General features: G+C 49.5%; 1 protein-coding gene across 1 annotated transcript in view; it reads right to left on the reverse strand.

Annotated features, from left to right (window-relative positions):
* Positions 1–219: 219 nt before the first annotated feature.
* Positions 220–16,487, reverse strand: part of TMEM40 (transmembrane protein 40) — a 28,419-nt gene continuing 12,151 nt past the window's right edge. Inside the window, exons 2-11 of the mRNA XM_023588147.3 lie at positions 15,679–15,756; positions 14,913–15,020; positions 10,611–10,664; positions 8,301–8,336; positions 7,425–7,457; positions 6,984–7,031; positions 3,108–3,179; positions 2,914–2,988; positions 2,403–2,465; positions 220–1,591 (exon numbers count right to left, since the gene is read on the reverse strand). Coding sequence (XP_023443915.2) covers positions 1,572–1,591; positions 2,403–2,465; positions 2,914–2,988; positions 3,108–3,179; positions 6,984–7,031; positions 7,425–7,457; positions 8,301–8,336; positions 10,611–10,664; positions 14,913–15,020; positions 15,679–15,748 — 579 coding nt within the window. The 5' untranslated portion in view covers positions 15,749–15,756 and the 3' untranslated portion in view covers positions 220–1,571. The remainder of the gene's footprint in view (positions 1,592–2,402; positions 2,466–2,913; positions 2,989–3,107; positions 3,180–6,983; positions 7,032–7,424; positions 7,458–8,300; positions 8,337–10,610; positions 10,665–14,912; positions 15,021–15,678; positions 15,757–16,487) is intronic.

Here is a 16,487-nt window from a genome sequence, read left to right on the forward strand (position 1 = left end):
AGGCTCGCTGGCAGCCAGTCCCAGAATGCCACAGTCTTCTGGAAGAAAGCGCTGCCTTGCTGACACCTCGCTTTTGGACTTGAAGCCTCAAAACCGTGAGCCAACAAATTCCCAATCCATGGCATGACATTTGATTTAGCAGCCAGGAAACTAAAACATGGAGTAAGATTTTTGTAAGCTTAATTTATTCAATGTTAAACTCCATTTTGTTCCTGTTTATAACTGAACACGTTCTATTGGTGTGGCTTGGCCAGTGCAAAGTAGGACCTCCTTTAATCTAGACTCTATACTTCCTTTAATGTAACCGAAATGTGCAATGGGTTTTATTTTGCATCCTCACGATATCTGCTGAGATGAGAATATTTAACAGCTCAGATTTTTTTTCTACATGAATGTTTGCAAGGCCTGGTCTCATTCTCAACCTTTGCAGTTGAAGTCTTTGACCTACAACGAGATGTTTTACTTTTTTTTTTTTTAAATATTTATTTTATTTTTATTTAATTCCAACCCCTCCCCCAGTTGTCTGTTCTCTGTGTCTATTTGCTGCATCTTGTTTCTTTGTCCGCTTCTGTTGTCGTCAGCAGCACGGGAAGTGTGGGCGGCGCCATTCCTGGGCAGGCTGCACTTTCTTTCGCGCTGGGCGGCTCTCCTTACGGGGCACACTCCTTGCGTGTGGGGCTCCCCTATGCAGGGACACCCCTGCGTGGCAGGGCACTCCTTGCGCGCATCAGCACTGCACGTGGGCCAGCTCCACACGGGTCAAGGAGGCCCGGGGTTTGAACCGCAGACCTCCCATGTGGTAGACAGACGCCCTAACCACTGGGCCAAAGTCCGTTTCCCGAGATGTTTTACATTTATGCCCTGCTATACTTTATCCAGTAGGACAAGGCAACTTCCTTGACTAGACAGGGTCAAAGGAGACCTCAAACGTGTCCTGGCACTCAAAAAATCCAAAAGAATGTTACGCTGACTCTTTTTAGTCCAGGGAAGAGAAAGTTTATTTGAATCTTGATGGGGGTCCAGGGCAGTGGGGTTGGCGCTGGGTGGCGAGGCTGAGGGAAGGTGACGCTGTGACTTTCGTCCCCCACATCTCCCCGGGCCCAGGTTCACCTGGGGAGTGCTGGCTGGTGGCACCCTGCCTCGGGGCAGCGGATCGTCTGTTGGTCCTGGGATGGCCCTGTGGATGTGAGAGCCCGCGGGGATGGCCTGGGGGGGGGGGGGGGTGAGAGAATCCCTAAGCCCAAAGAGGCGACAGCTGGCAGGCCCGGGGCCTCCTCCTGTCTCCTGAGAGCAGCGACATCCTGGCCCCTGCTGCCCGTCCTGGTAGCGGGAAGGGCTCAGGCCACCGCCGGCCTCCCGCCTGGGCAACTGGATTGCACGCCAGCCCTGCCCAGAGGAGGCCCCGGCCCAGGCCGGCGCCAGCGTTCCGACCCCGTGGAAGGAAAAGCGCGCTCTTGATCGCCCTGGCTTGTCCGTCGGGGCAGCTCCTGGAGCAGTGCTCGGTCCTCGGCGGCTCAGGGGGTGCAGACGCACGGCTGGGGCCTGGCCCGGGGGCTCCCCTGCCGCGGGCCTCAGTTGATCTTCCTGAACCCTGGAAGGCAAAGCCCGCAGGGTGGCCCGGGATCCCGAAGGCAGCAAGGCGTCGCCACCACCACTCCCCCAGGTGCCCGAATGCCCACTTACAGCCGGGGCGATGTCCCTAACTCAGAAGCCACGGGTCTCCGTGACCCACAGCCATCACCACTAACCGCCCTTTAGTCATGAAATGGATGGCCTGATGGTTTGGTAACATACAGCTATCGTCCCCGCACAGAAACACGCAGCCACCTGCCTCTCAGTGCTGAGGCAGAAGGGTGGGCACAGAGCTGCAGGTCAATGAAGAGGACCTCCTTTAGCCCAGCTCAGCCACTCCAGCTGTGTGACCCTGGGCAACTCACTGCACCTCTCTGAGCTTCCATTGCCTCAGAGGTCAAGTATACATTAACTAAAGCCCACTTCCCCCATGCTAGGAGAGGATAGTGTTTGGGAAACTGTAAAGTATTACAAAAGAACAGAAGCAATCAAACTCCCTTTGCTTTGCCCAGTGATTCACAGTTAAGTGCTTCTGCATCCGCTCCTCGTTTGGCCTTCATGGCACCCTTATGTGGCAGTTATTATTTACACCCTTTTGCCAGTTGAAGAAACTGAGGCTGAAAGAGGCTCCAGGATCAGAGACCCTGCTAGATTGGCAGAGGTAGGACTTGAACCCAGCCCCCCGACTCCGGGCCCTGTGTTCTTTCCTATAAGCCAAGCCTTGTTCAAAATAGAAGGCCCTGATTGGGAGAAAGAGTGAATGCAGGGAGGGTTCAAAACTTACCCTCCCCCCCAAATAAAAAAATATAAGTAAAAAATGAAAAAGTTACCCATCTGCCTCAACTTCTGGAAGAGGGGGATGAAGGCTTGCAGGATGGAGTGGACCCGGTAAACTGTTCAGAGACAAGAGAGCAAGGTGAGTTGAGCGCTGCAGGGTCAGACGCCACCGCTGGACAAAGGCCCAACCCGCCCAAGCAGAGCTCTGACGGTGGGATCCCAGGCAGCCCGTTAAGTTTAGATAACAGTCCTAGAGGTATTGTTATTAAAAACAACAACACTGCGCAGCAAAAACAAGGCCAGGAAACTCCGGGAATTCAGCACCCAATCCCATTAACGAACTCATCTGCTGAATTCTAGTCGTTGGCCCCGGTAAACTGTTTCTGTCGCGTTTTTAGGGAGCTGCCCGGTTTTTCCACTGGCTTTTGCCAATGACCGCACATTGACCTTGAAAGCGGTCAGGAAAAAAAAAACAGGAGCACAAGGAAGTTTAAAAAAATGTTGAGGTCATGGCCACGCTCTGGTCCCTGGCAGGCATCCATGGTCTGTGCGGGGTGCTCTTACTCAGCCCGAAGTAGATGCCGACCGTCTCCAGGGAGGCGAAGGTGAGCAGGCCGACCCCGAGGGAGATGAACCAGTCTGGGAGGGCAGGGGCAGGGAGTGGGTGGTCAGCCAGCGGGCTGGGGTCCCCGGGCCACACCCCCAACCCCCCCCCCCCCCCCCCCCCGCCATCCCCGTGCCCCAGGGCCCCTGCGTACCTGCATAATAGTGATAACACACCAGGAGCGCCCCAATGGCAAAGCAGAGGAGGACGAAATGGAAAAACTCATCTGCAGAAGAGGAGGCGGGGGATTACTCTTTCCCCTCCCTTCCTCCCTTTCTTGCTTTCTCTTTTCCTTTCTTTTCTTCCCTCCTGCCTCCTCCCTCCCTCCTTTCCTTCCTGCCTCCCTCCTCTTCTCTCTTTCCTTCTTTCTTCTCCCCTCTCACTCTCTCTTCCTCCCTATTTGCATTCTCTCTCCCTTTCTTCCCAAAAGTATTCTTGTCTCTGCTCAAACGTAACTTTATTCAGAGTTCTGAACAAAGTTCTGGCCTGTTGCACTAACACAGTGCCCCAAGCGCCACCACTTTCCACCCCTTATCTCGCTTTACTGTGGTTATAATACTTAGCGCCACTCCACTCATATTTTCGTTTCCATGTTTATTCTCCGTCTCCTTCGCAGGACATCAGGTCCAAGGCAGGCAGGGAGTTGGTTTGTCTTGCTCACTGCCCACCCCCCCGTGCATGCTGGGCATGCAGACATGCTCCATGCTTTGTCAAAGGAACGTTAAGTACAATCCCAGAAAACGAAATGCAAATGTGCCAAGTTTAAAAGTGACTCTATTTGGAAGTTTCCCATTACCCGTTCTCTCTCCCTAATGCCCCTCCTTAAAAGTGAGCAGCGATGGGCAAACATTTGCAGACATAGATACGCACATTTTTTAAAAATGAGACCAATCTGTATACCAGCAGCCCTATAATTTGCTTTTTTTCCCTGTCATTGATAGATCAGGGTCATCTTTCCATCTCAGAGCATATGGATCTACTTTTTTTTTTTTGATGGCTACATAGTCTTCCACAGTATAAGTTTGTTCTAACTTATTTAGTCTCCCACTGATGAATCTGGGGGTGCCCAGTTCTTTGCTGTTCCCACGGACGCCACACCAAGCATCACCACACAGGGATTTCTGTACACGTGTGCATCTATTTCTGTGATGCCTGGTAGAATTGCAGGCTTAGAGGGTTTATGTAGAGAATGTAGGGAGAGGAGCCGAGGGGCAGGGCCCGTGCCTGCGGTGGGAATTCAGGGTCTGTTAAAGAGGCCTCCCTCCACTTTTCTGGGTCTCAACCCAGGAAAAGAAGACTTAAAGGAAGGGAGGGAGGAAGGAAAGAAAAAAGAGAAGATATTTCAGAGAAGATTCTGGAGTGAGGCAGGCTCCCTGCCTGGGGGAACGTGCCCAAGCTCATCTCAGTTTGGCCGCTGATGTGCTGTGTGTTTGGACAAGTGTCCTAACCCCTCTGGGTTCCAGTTTTCTCCTTAAAAGCATAAGAAGAGCAACCTCTATGCCACTGGGAGGATCAAGGTAGGTCTTGAATGAGAAAGTGCTTTGGAAATGGTAAAACTGAGCATGATGCTGCATATCACTGCTATCAAGAGCAAGTTTGGGGAAGTGGACTTGGCCCAGTGGTTAGGGCGTCTGCCTACCACATGGGAAGTCTGTGGTTCAAACCCCGGGCCTCCTTGACCCGTGTGGAGCTGGCCCATGCTCAGTGCTCATGCGCACAAGGAGTGCCGTGCCACGCAGGGGTGTCCCCCGCGTAGGGGAGCCCCACGCGCAAGGAGTGCGCCCCGTAAGGAGAGCCACCCAGCATGAAAGAAAGTGCAGCCTGCCCAGGAATGGCACTGCACACATGGAGAGCTGAACACAACAGGATGACGCAACAAAAAGAGACACAGATTCCCGGGGCCACTGATAAGGATAGAAGCAGTCACAGAAGAACATACAGCGAATGGACACAGAGAGCAGACGCCGGGGGGAGGAAGGGGAGAGATATAAATATAAATAAATAAATCTTTTTTTAAAAAAGGGGAGAGTTTGCAGGCAAAGTGAATGCAAGGTGGGCAGGGGTTCCCATTTGTTTCGTTAAAAATGCTAGATTGGGAAGAGACCCTGGAAATCATCCTCACCCAGTTTTTCCGACTTTAGTCATTACGTGCCACCTTTGTGATTTTTGCCATTTTTGTACCACTGATGACCACCTTCATAATTTTATGTTAATCCAATATCACCTGCACCAATATTTCCTTAGCATATTTTAAAAAAATAAATTCCCTTTTTCCTTAAATAAATTTATCCTAAAAGGAAACTTTACGTCACAACAGTAACTGGAAAACTGGGATCCCATGTCGTAAAAATAAGCCCGTGGAAAACAAAACAAGGCAGGTTAGGTCTTGCCTGACACAGCTGCCTGGAGAAGGCTCTGAACGAAGAAGGCTGCCTTGCAGCAGGGGCCTGGCGGCCCTGAAGGCGGAGGCCTCCAAACCCAGCCCGTGCTCTGAGAAAGACAGGGGAGCGGGAGTCACTTTCTCACTTGGAAGTATAATTCCATGTGCAGAAGCAAGGGGGACATGGCCTGTGCTTTGGGAATCTTGGTTTTAGCCCAACGAGCCTCATTTTATAGCCGAGGAGGGTTAAGCAGCCGCTCTGTTCCCCGGGATGGACAAAGGCCGGGCAGGGGGGCTCAGACCCGGGCCGCCCCCTCCCTGCCCTTCAGTCGATCAAAAACCATGCTCTTCACAATCGCCAGACGGTGGAAGCATCCCAAGCGCCCACCGACAGGTGATGGATAAACAAAAGTGGCCTATCCACACAATGGAATATTATTTGACCATAAAAAGGAAGATGTTCTGAGCCATGTGGCATCATGGATGAAGCTTGAAGGCATCGTGTTGAGTGAAAGAAGCCAGACACCGAAGGACAAACAGTGTATGATTCCACTTACGGGAAATATCCAGAAGAAGCAAATGCAGACAGACTGGAAGTAGATTAGGTTACCAGGGGCCGCGGGGAGGGGGAGTGGGCAGTTAATGCTTGCTGGGTGCAGAGTTTCTGTTTGGGGTGATGGAGAAGTTTTGGTGATGGCTGGTGGCCAATGTTAATTACGTTGTGAATGTAATTAACACCATTGACGCTTAAAAATGGTTCAAAGGGAAAAAAGCAAAACAAAAAACCTGGACGAATCAACACTCAAAACTTCGTACCCCCGTCCCCCTCGCTGCCTGGAGCAGAGGTGACCCCTCGGTTCTCACTGCTCCTTCCCTAAGATCTAGTCTAGTCTATCCTCAGGGGGCGCTCAGCCCGGCCCTTCCCAGCTCTCTGTTCTGGCCCCCCCGGCCTGGAGGGCGTTCATTTCCTAGTGACTGTGTGGGCAGCAGAAAGAGCACAGGATGGGAAGTGGACTTGGCCCAGTGGTTAGGGCGTCCGTCTACCACATGGGAGGTCCGCGGTTCAAGCCCCAGGCCTCCTTGACCCGTGTGGAGCTGGCCCATGCGCAGTGCTGATGCGCGCAAGGAGTGCCCTGCCACGCAGGAGTGTCCCCCGCGTAGGGGAGCCCCACGCGCAAGGAGCGCACCCCGTAAGGAGAGCCGCCCAGCGTGAAAGAAAGTACAGCCTGCCCAGGAATGGCGCTGCACACACGGAGAGCTGACACAGCAAGATGACGCAACAACAACAAAGAAACACAGATTCCCATGCCACTGACAACAACAGAAGTGGACAAAGAAGAACACGCAGCAAATGGACACAGAGAACAGACAACTGAGGGGGGGGAGAGGGGGAGAAATAAATAAATAAATCTTTTAAAAAAAAAAAAAGGAAAGAAAGCTCACAGGACCAAGGTCCAAACTCTGGCCGTGCCACCGACTCCCCATCCTTGAGCCTCGGTTTACACATCTGCAAGATGGGAATCTTTGTACCCAGTGACTCTAAGCCCAGGTGTCTGCAACCTGTGGGGTTCACGGCAAAAGTGGGATAGGACTACTGCTCCAGGCCATCGTCGATGGGCGGAAGCAGCCTCGGAGCGCTGATTTCCTTACCATCTTTCTTTATATTCAGTGGTCTTAACTGAGAGGCCTCCGCTTCTCCTTGGGAACAAGAGAGAGACCAGTGTTTAACTTTGGTGGGAAGAGAGGTGGGATTTTCTCTCCCCTGCCTCCCGGAGAACTGATCTCCTGGGTATTGCTTCCTGGGTCAGAGGATACTTTCTGCAAAACCGTGAGGGCGGGCGCCCCTGTCCTGGGGACCCCCACAGACCCCTCCTCCCTCCGCAGTACTGAGTCACCATTCCATCTCGCCAGAGCCTGGAGGGCCCTTCCCTGAATCACCGGGACATTTGGGCTGGTGGCCGCCTTCCTGCGGGGATCGACCCCTGCCTCCCGCCCCACACTGCTGTGGTCCCACCCTGCCCCTCTGGAAGCACCCACCCCACTCTTTTTTTTTTTTTTTAACCACCCTACTCTTTGAACTTGAGTATTTACCAGGTGCTGGGTCAGAGCCTCTTCTTCGGAGACCTAGAAATTAGAAACTTGATGTTAGTGCCCATACCTGCTTGGGGCTCTTAGCAGGAGCCTCTCCCCTGGTGGTTACGTGGGCATGAGAGTGATTGAAAGGGTAAGTCTAAGTCATGCATATTACTGGAAGGAAAGCTAACAACTAACCTGGGACTGCATAGCATAGTGAAAGCTCATGTAAAACACGAATACGGATGATATTGCATCTATGACTGCTTTTACAAAATATAAATACATATATACTAGCAAGAAGGAAACAGAATAGCTGTTATGTATGGCAGGGGAAGCATAGAGAGGTTGAGAGGTGATAAGGTTTTTTTTTTTGTTTATTATTATTATTATTATGAAAAGACTCTAAAAATGATTGAAGTGATGAATGCACAGCTATGTGAATATACCAGATACTGCTGATGGTACACTTGGGGTGGATTTATGCTTTATTAATATGTATCAGTAAAATTGACTTGTTAAAAAAGAGGGGGAGCAGATGTGGCTCAAGCAGTTGGGCACCTGCCTCCCACATGGGAGGTCCCGAGTTCGGTTCCTGGTGCCTCCTAAAGAAGACGAGCAGACAGATGAGAGCCATTGGGGGGTGGGGGTGGGAAGGCCCAGGTGGAAAGCCCCAGCATCCCAAGGGATCCTTCTATCTCTGGGTCGCAGGTGTAATCCCCTTGCCTCTTCCTGGAACCTTTTTCTAACTTCCATGGCCTCATCCTCAGAGCCCCAGGCCCCAAGGGGACTTTGGGGCTCGCGACCCTCATAGTGGGGGGAGGGGGAGACAGACAATGCCAGGCCTCACTCACCACCAGCACCAGCCACCACCCGTCTCCCCTAGCCGCTCACCTGCGTCCCCAGAAGGCACCATCTCTCCAGAGGCACCTGCAAGAAGGGAAACTTGTGATCACATCTGCATTACCATCTGGTGCCAAGGAGGTGGGTCTCTCCCAGAGACTTTCAGTGACCTGGAGTTGGCAAACGTGGGAGTGAAGTAGCAGAGCAAGCTGGAGAGCCTCCGTTCCATCCCCGGGGCAGCCGCTGCCCGGCCGGCTGGACGCCGCCACGAAACTCCAGCCCGGCGTTGCGGGTCTCCTAGTTTCCCATGAGAAGCCTGACATCCAGCTTTTTAAGTAAAATTTCCTGATTGTACTTAAAAATTTTTTTTAAAAAGTTGGTGACTATTGTATTTCATCGAATCCAACCCACCGTATTTGTGGGGTGTGGCGTTATTTTATACGCTCTATGTAAGAAAAACCCCTGATGATTATAGTTGTTAAGTTACCAGGAATAGTAATTTCAAGATCCATCTCGATTTCAGAGATGTTAAAATGTGAAGACATGTGAGCCGTAGAATTCATGAAATCTATTAATTTTTAAAAATATACTTTTATTACAGAAGTTGTGAACCCACAAAACCACCTTGCACATGTGTAAAACTCCCATACACCACACCACACCGCTGCGGAACATGTGTTACAGATTCTGCGATAGCATCATCAGACTATTCCAGTTACTATGGTCCATAGCGTACATTTGGCATATTTTTCCCCCTATACCCCCGCAATCTATTAATTTTTAAAAAGACGCTGAGAATCAGAGAAGACACATCTGCTCACAAACGGGCTCCTAGCTTGCCATCTCTGCCCGTTCCTGCCTGTCCAGATGCAGGAGCTGATGACTGTGTCTGAATTCCTCTGCTCCCCCCGAGTCCCTGGCAGCCGAGCTGGCTGTACCCCCGGCGCCCTGGCCCCCGCCGGGAATGGGGCCTGGGTTTATCTATGTGTCGAGCCCCTTTCTGGGCTGCCTGCTGGGGAGCTGAGCCCAGTCTGCGGCCCTATGAACCCCACCTCACCGCCCCCCCCCAGGCACCATCTGCGCTGGTTCTGTGGCTCTTGCTGCCCCGTCCAGTTCCCTGGTGACCCTTCTCCTAGATCTGCCACCTTCTTCCCCAAGTGGCCAGGCGGGATGCCTCGGGCCGCCTCCCCCAGGAGCCCGGGCCCTGCCTACTTCCCGTCCTCCGGAAGGGGGCAGTCAGCCCACGGCTGCGCACCCCCGAGGCTGCGCTGCGTTCGCGGGTCTGGCTGAAGTACAGATGGGAATTACTATCCACAAACTGACCAAAGAGTGCCCAGGACCGAGGGTACAGAGACCATACCAAGACGGGCATGAAATAGGACTGAGGAATTATCCACTGAGTACCTCCAATGTCATGGGAAAAAGAATTCCCAAATAACTGAGAATATCTACAGCGAATATGAAATCACTTTTATGATGAGGAAAAATAATTTTAAACAGGTGTAGACATAGCCATTGCTCCCTTATTTCCTAGCCCCCCATGAAAACTACTTAAGTTACTTGAATATTAATAAAAATACTTTCTTAAACCAAAAAATACTTGTTTTTGTAAACAAAACAAGATTCAGACAGGCAAATAAAACCATTTAAATATTACCCATAATGCTACTGCTCAGAGGCACCCACTAGTATTGTGATGTATAAATTATGAGTCTTTTTATATCACTGTATACATGTATGTTTTATGTCCGTTCTTTGGGCTATCACTGGGTGTTAGGAAATTAAATAGATTTTGGAAATTTTGGCTCAAAGTTAAACAGGATTTTAAAAAATCTGGCACTAGGCCCTTGTTAGGGTTTTTGGCAAACTGATTCATTCCTACAAATTACCTCATTTCATGGTAGTTCTACCAAGCAAAGTGCCATCATATTTATGCCTCCTCGCTGTAATAAACACGGTCCTTGGAAACAATCATTCCATAAAATGAGTTGTGTAGAGATCAGGGCCTTAATTTTTCCAAGCATGCTTAAACAGCCTGTATCCCAGGAGACTGAGCACTGAGCACATCCCGTTTTTTGCTGGTTGGGAAATGGTGTCCCAGAAAAGTTGGGTGACTGCTCAAGGCCACCCCACAAGTCACGGAAGAGAATGTGGGATTTCCTTAAGACATTCTTACCTCGGTAGAGAGCGCTCGTCCCCACCCCCATCTGCCAATGTCAAAACCACTAACCTTCCCACATGTCTTATATGTGCCTGGAACGTTTCAACTTATGAGACACCCTCGTGACCTCATGTCCACCCAACGTCCTCATGTCCTCGGTCTAATTCTGTTTTCCCCAAAGCTACTGGACACCGGATTACCTCCATAGAGATGAAGCTCTTCCTCCAAAATGTCAGGCTCCCTGTGCACGGCACCTGGACGGAGACAAAAACCCCTTTAGGTGCAAAAGGATGGGGACAAAACCCGATGTCAGCAAAAGCCATGTTCAGTCCTAACTCCTCATTTGGAAATAGGGTCTTTGAATATGTCAAGGTGAGTCAGCCTGTGAATGTGAACCCATTTGTGAAAAGGATCTTCAGAGGTCCTCCTTAGATAAGGGTGGGGCTTCAGTAGTAAGACTGAAGTCCTCAGAAGCAAAGGAAATTGGACACGGAAGTAACAGCCAGGACTGAGATGCCAGAAGTCAGCGGAAGCCAGAGGAGCGGACGCCAGAAGAGAGAGTTCGCGTGTGACAGAGTATTGCCGCGACCCCGCAGGCCCCGGGAGAAAGCAAGCCTTGCCAGTTCTTCCAAAACCATAAAATCCTGCTGTTTCAGCCAGCCAGTGTGTGGTATTTGTCATAGCAGCCCTGGCAAACTAAGACGCTCGGCTCTTCCCATCACGTGAGCCAGGCCGCTCAAACTTCCACGGGCATTAAGTCTTTAAAAGTAACTTAGGGCTCGAGCGGGACGTGGCGGGGGGTGGGGGGGAGGAGGAAGCAGGGGGCTCTTGAGGGGACCTGTACCTTGCTCAAAAGTCAGTAGCCGCCGTGTATTGCGCTCACTATGCGCCAAGGCGGCACTAAGTAATTTACATTTCATTTGCTCCTCATGGAAGTTTTGGGAAGAAGTCCTTTTGCAGATAAGGAGACTGAGGCTCAGAAAGTGACATTATTCTCCCAGGGTTACATGGCCAGTGAGTGACAACTCCAGGATTCAAACCGAGGTCTATCGCCAAAACTTGCATTCCTAACAAGTTTTATCCCCAGAAATAGAATCCAGAGCTCAACTCCAGCTTCAAGGGTAGCATTTATCAAGCATCTCGTGTGTGCCAGGGTCCTTACCAAGGGTTAATCTAGACTCTTCCCCCACATACTCTTTTCTTCCCTTGATCCATCTGGGCTGAAATTCCCTAAGTTGTTTAATTTTTGCAAAAATTAGTTTCTTCTGGCTACAAAAATAAAATATGCCCATTGGAAAACGTTTATAATACAGGACAGTTTTTTTAAAAGAGAAAGAAAAGCAAAGAAAAGGAAATCCACTGATAGTTTCACCATCCAGAGAGAGCCACTATTAAAATCTTGATATTTTCCCTTCCAATCTCACTTACAATTGTGTACGTGTGAATTTTTGCGAAGTATATTTGAGAGCAAACGATCATGTGAAGGAGAGAGACGGAACCAAGAGCCGGTGACGCATCACTTAGCTAATTTACTCTCTGTTGGACATTGAGGTTTTTTCCTAATATTGCCCTTCTATAAACAACACAATGTGGAACATCTTCACACAGATCCATTCAGACCCACTGAGAAACTCAGCAGTGAGTCGAGTGGGCAAAAGAGCCACGGGAAAGCCTGTCGCCTGCCACGTGAGCTGTCCCTGTGGTGGAGCCGAGCCCCGGGGCCCCGCCGACGTTTTCTGGCTTTTCTGGAAGGTGGGTCTTCATCACAGCTGTCTGCAGGGAACAAGCACAAGCTGTAGGAGAGCCTTGGCCTGGAACGAGCTGGGAATCTGCTCATTCAGACCAATGCACTCTCAGAATTGATGACAGGAGGGAAGAGCTCTGTTCTGGAGTGTGGGAGACCTGCCACTACTGTTCTGTGTGCCCTTGGACAAATCACTTAACGTTTCTGTAGGCTACTTAGTTAGTCAGCCAAAGGAGTGCTGATGAAAAGTACCAGAACTCTGTTGGGTTTTGTAAAGGGTATTTATTTGGGGTAGAAACTTACAGTGACAAGGCCGAGTCCAACTCAAGGTACCGTAAGAAGTATTTTTTCATCCAACGTCGTTGGCCATGTGTTGAAGCAAGATGGCGGGCGATGTCTGCGAGGGTTCAGCCTTCCTCCTTCCCCTAACGCTCCGTGGTCCCAGCTTCTTCCCATCTCAGCTGTAGGCTGCCATAAGGCATGTCTCTCTTCCAGGGCTTGTTTCTTTCTGGGCTCAGCTATTCTTGTCTCTTTATAAGGTCCATTGTAGACTATCAGATTCATCTCTCTTTCCAGGGCCTCTGCCGCGTCTAATGGAGCCTTCTCTCTTTCCTCACATTTCTGCTTCTCTGTGTGTCTACTTTTGTATGAGAGTCTGTGTTATCAGCCCAAGGGGGCTGGGACTCAACGCAAAGTCGCATTCTAATGACATGGTTGAATCAAAGCGCTAATCTTAACAGAATTTAATGACACCTCTCAGCTGAATCTAATACAATCACAGGGTATCATGCCAGAGGAACTGACCAGTTTACAAACATGATCAATAGCTCCTTTTTGGAATTCATAAATAATATCAAACTGCCACACCTCTCTCCTGCGTCTGTGGGTCCCTGGTCAGTTTCATGGCATTTCCATGGAGATAACCATCTTACTGATAGGGTTTCCCTCCCAGCAGGGCTGTGTCACCTGTGTATCCCCACAGCGTCACGCTGACCGGCTCCGGGCGTCCTGCTCAAGCGTGTCTCCCACCTCAAATGCCCTTTCCATCTGTCCCCCTCATCTTTTTTTCCTCTCCCATTCTTAAACTTTTCTTTTGAAATCATGTCAAACTTAGAGCCAGCCCCACGTCTGTTGTAGAGTCCTGAGGGAAGAGGCTTATGGCCACACTTTCGGAGAGAACATTTGTGGGGGAGCAGCACCCCCCTGGGCCCACCAGAATCAGAAGACAGAACGACCCCCCTCCACCGAGGAGGAGAAACAAGGGGACACCCGCAGGCCCCCTGCCCCTGGAAGTTCTTCTTCCAGAGCTAAACTGGTAGGCGGTGTGGTTGTGAGTGTGTGTGTATGTGTGTGTGTACACACACACGAATGAGGTGGCTTCTTTCAGTCCCAGGAGGACCCGGCTACAAACAAGGGCACTCGAACCAGTAACCACTTTCCCTCCTCTAACTGCTGAGATAACCATTTATTGTGTGGCTTTAAACCTGCCTTTCTCTCTGAGCCTCAAGCCCGTCATTGGTAAAATGAAAAGATTGGATTAGGCCAAGGCTTTCCGAGCATTATTCCGAAGCCTCGGGAATCCTTTCACCGAGTAAAATCGTAAACCCAAACACACCAGGTTGAGCAGATCATAGTGGAGAAAGCTCTACTCCAGGAGGGGCAGATCAGAGCCCACCCCCTTCCCTGCCCGGGCCCAGAAAGACCTGCAGGGGAGGGAAATCCCCCGCTATTGAGCTCTCCTGGAGCAGGTCGCAGCCTTTCTGTGCCTCTGTTTCCTCACCTGTAGAGTGGGAGTAATAGTTGTACCCTTGCCAGTAGGTTCAGTGAGTTCATAGGGGTACAGTGCTCAGAATGGCACCTGGCACCTAGTAAGTGCTCAATAAAGGGAGAGCTATGATGATGATGATGGCTTTAGAGTTAGCCTTACATTTTGAATTGAAAGAATAAAAATGAAAGAATATGCTGCTTTCTTGGGAGAAAAATGTGGTGATTTGATAAAGGAATTGTGGGAAGATGGCAGAGTCTGTAAACCCACAACTTCTATAATAATAATGATGATAATAATAATAATGACCCTACTAGAGGTGTCCAAAACTCTAAGCCTGTGGGGAATTTATACGAAGGATGTGATTTAAAACAAAATTTTAAAAAGGAAAAGCTTTTGCTTATGAGAACTATGAATTGGGAGAAATCTTAATAATAAAAGTCATTTTTAGAGTTTTCACTGTGCCTGAGGTACTTTACTAAGACTTGACATATACAAAACATTTAATCCTCTCGATTTTCTTTTGAGGCAATAACTATTGTGATCATCCCCCAAGGACACTGGGGCACAAAAAGGTTAAGCAAGTTACCCAAGATCACACAGTTAGTTAGTGGCAAAGAGAGGATTTGTACAAGGCGGTCTGCTTGATTGAGCCTATATATCGACAACGGCCCTGGAATGCCCCTGCTTAGCCTAAATGTTAGTTTGCATGAGATGCGGCCACTTGAGGGGTTATTCGGCAAGCATTAAAAATAGCCAAGATATTACAGAGTAACAGGGCAAAATGCTTATAAGAGAGCAAACATTTTTAAACAGAGGACAAAATTGTCTGTCGGATCAGATTCTGCCTGGCTACAAGTTATATGTACAGATGGGCTCTAGGGTGGAATGTGGGCCAAGTAATAGCAAGGTGGGGGATTACAGGGAATTGGTTTTCCAAGTACGTATTTTTCTTGAATAATATGTGTACATACACAGACGTCTTTGCTATACCTGAGGAGGAGGAGGAGGAGGAGGAGGAGGAAGACTTGTCTCTCTCACGCTGTCCTTGGGGAGAGAGCCTGGCCTTTCCGTCTTGCTCGTGGAAATCCCCCTGCCGGTCTGGGGGGCGCAGAGGTGAAGGCATGAGTGTCCGCCCCCCGCCCCAGTGGCCCTGGAGACCGGCCCTCTCCCAGGGGTCTGCTTGGATTTGGGAGCCAGGAGTGACGGGGTTCTCCGGGGTCCTCTCCCCCAACACCGAGGGCCAGTGGAAGGTGCAGGGGACCAAGGCTCTCAGAGGGCCCTGGCGCTCTAGGGAGGCCTGGGCCAGAATCTTCTCTGAATACGGACCCCAGAAAGGGGCTTCTAAGCCCCCCGCCCACCCCAGAGCTCCCCAGACTCTGTGGAGCAGTTGCCAACCCAGAATTCAGCGAAAATTACAGAGCAGGTGGGATCCCATGAAGCTCTAAAGCTTGTCCTCCCTTACTCTGCCGCCAGACTGGACCTGCCACCTTCTGGGAACTTACCCTAGGGCCAGTCCGAGACCCCAGAGCCTCCCTGAGATCTGGGGAGCAACTGAGGCTCTCCACAGCTAGAAAGTTCTGGGAGCCATCCTGGACCAAGCACATGTGTGTAAAATCACTACTTCCCTAGACATTCCACTTGTGACTTGAGCCAGGGCACCACCTGAACTGAGCAAAGCTTTTCCTGTCCCACCCACTGCTGGGCTCCACCTCCCGTGTGGTTTCCTCCAGAGGGGCAGAGAAGACAAACATACAACCTTCATCTTTTATTTCTCTGTTGACTCGACTGTCGTCTTCAGTCTGGGAGGAGAACCCTGAAGTCTCCATGGTCTTCCCTGGAGAAATAATGATAAGTAGTATCTCCTTAGTTAACGTCCTTAATATAGAGAGCTTGGCAAGTAAATACAAGAAATATCTGATATTCAAAGGCACAAGAAAAACGATTTTTCAATCATCTATTTAACACTGTTCAGAACATTTTTCTTAGGGATGATGTTTGTACTGAGGTTATGTTTATTAGAGATATCCTTAAATTTTAGAGACAAATATTGACCTAGTTATAATAAAATAATTTGTTATCTGAGATTTGCCTTAAAATAATCTCTTTGGAGTCGGGGGTGGGGAGAATAGACGGAGTCTAGATAAAACAAATGTGGCCATGAGTTGATAATTATTGGGAATATATTAAAATATGCAGAGTGATTATTGCTGGATGGTAGGATTATGGGGGTTTTCATTTTCTAATGTTTACTTTGCTTTTTCTAAATTTTTAACAGTATTGCTTTTGTTATAATAAAATAACCAATACTTTTTTCATTACTTAAAAATGTTATACACTGCCTCTATCAGTATAGGGCTGATTTTTCAAAAGGGCTTATGTGTCCTTAATTCCATCTGAGTCTGATCACAAACCAGTCAGGTCAGAATTGGGATTACTTCCCACACTAGAATTAGAGTTTCTCATCAGCAAACCATTTTCTCCTTACAATGACCCTGCAAGATAAGTTTTATTACTCTCAATTTATAACAGGCTGAGGATATTTCACTGCCTAGGTATCCGCATTTT

The sequence above is a fragment of the Dasypus novemcinctus genome, chromosome 26 (genome assembly GCF_030445035.2).
Source record: "Dasypus novemcinctus isolate mDasNov1 chromosome 26, mDasNov1.1.hap2, whole genome shotgun sequence".
In the NCBI taxonomy this organism is placed as follows: domain Eukaryota; kingdom Metazoa; phylum Chordata; class Mammalia; order Cingulata; family Dasypodidae; genus Dasypus; species Dasypus novemcinctus.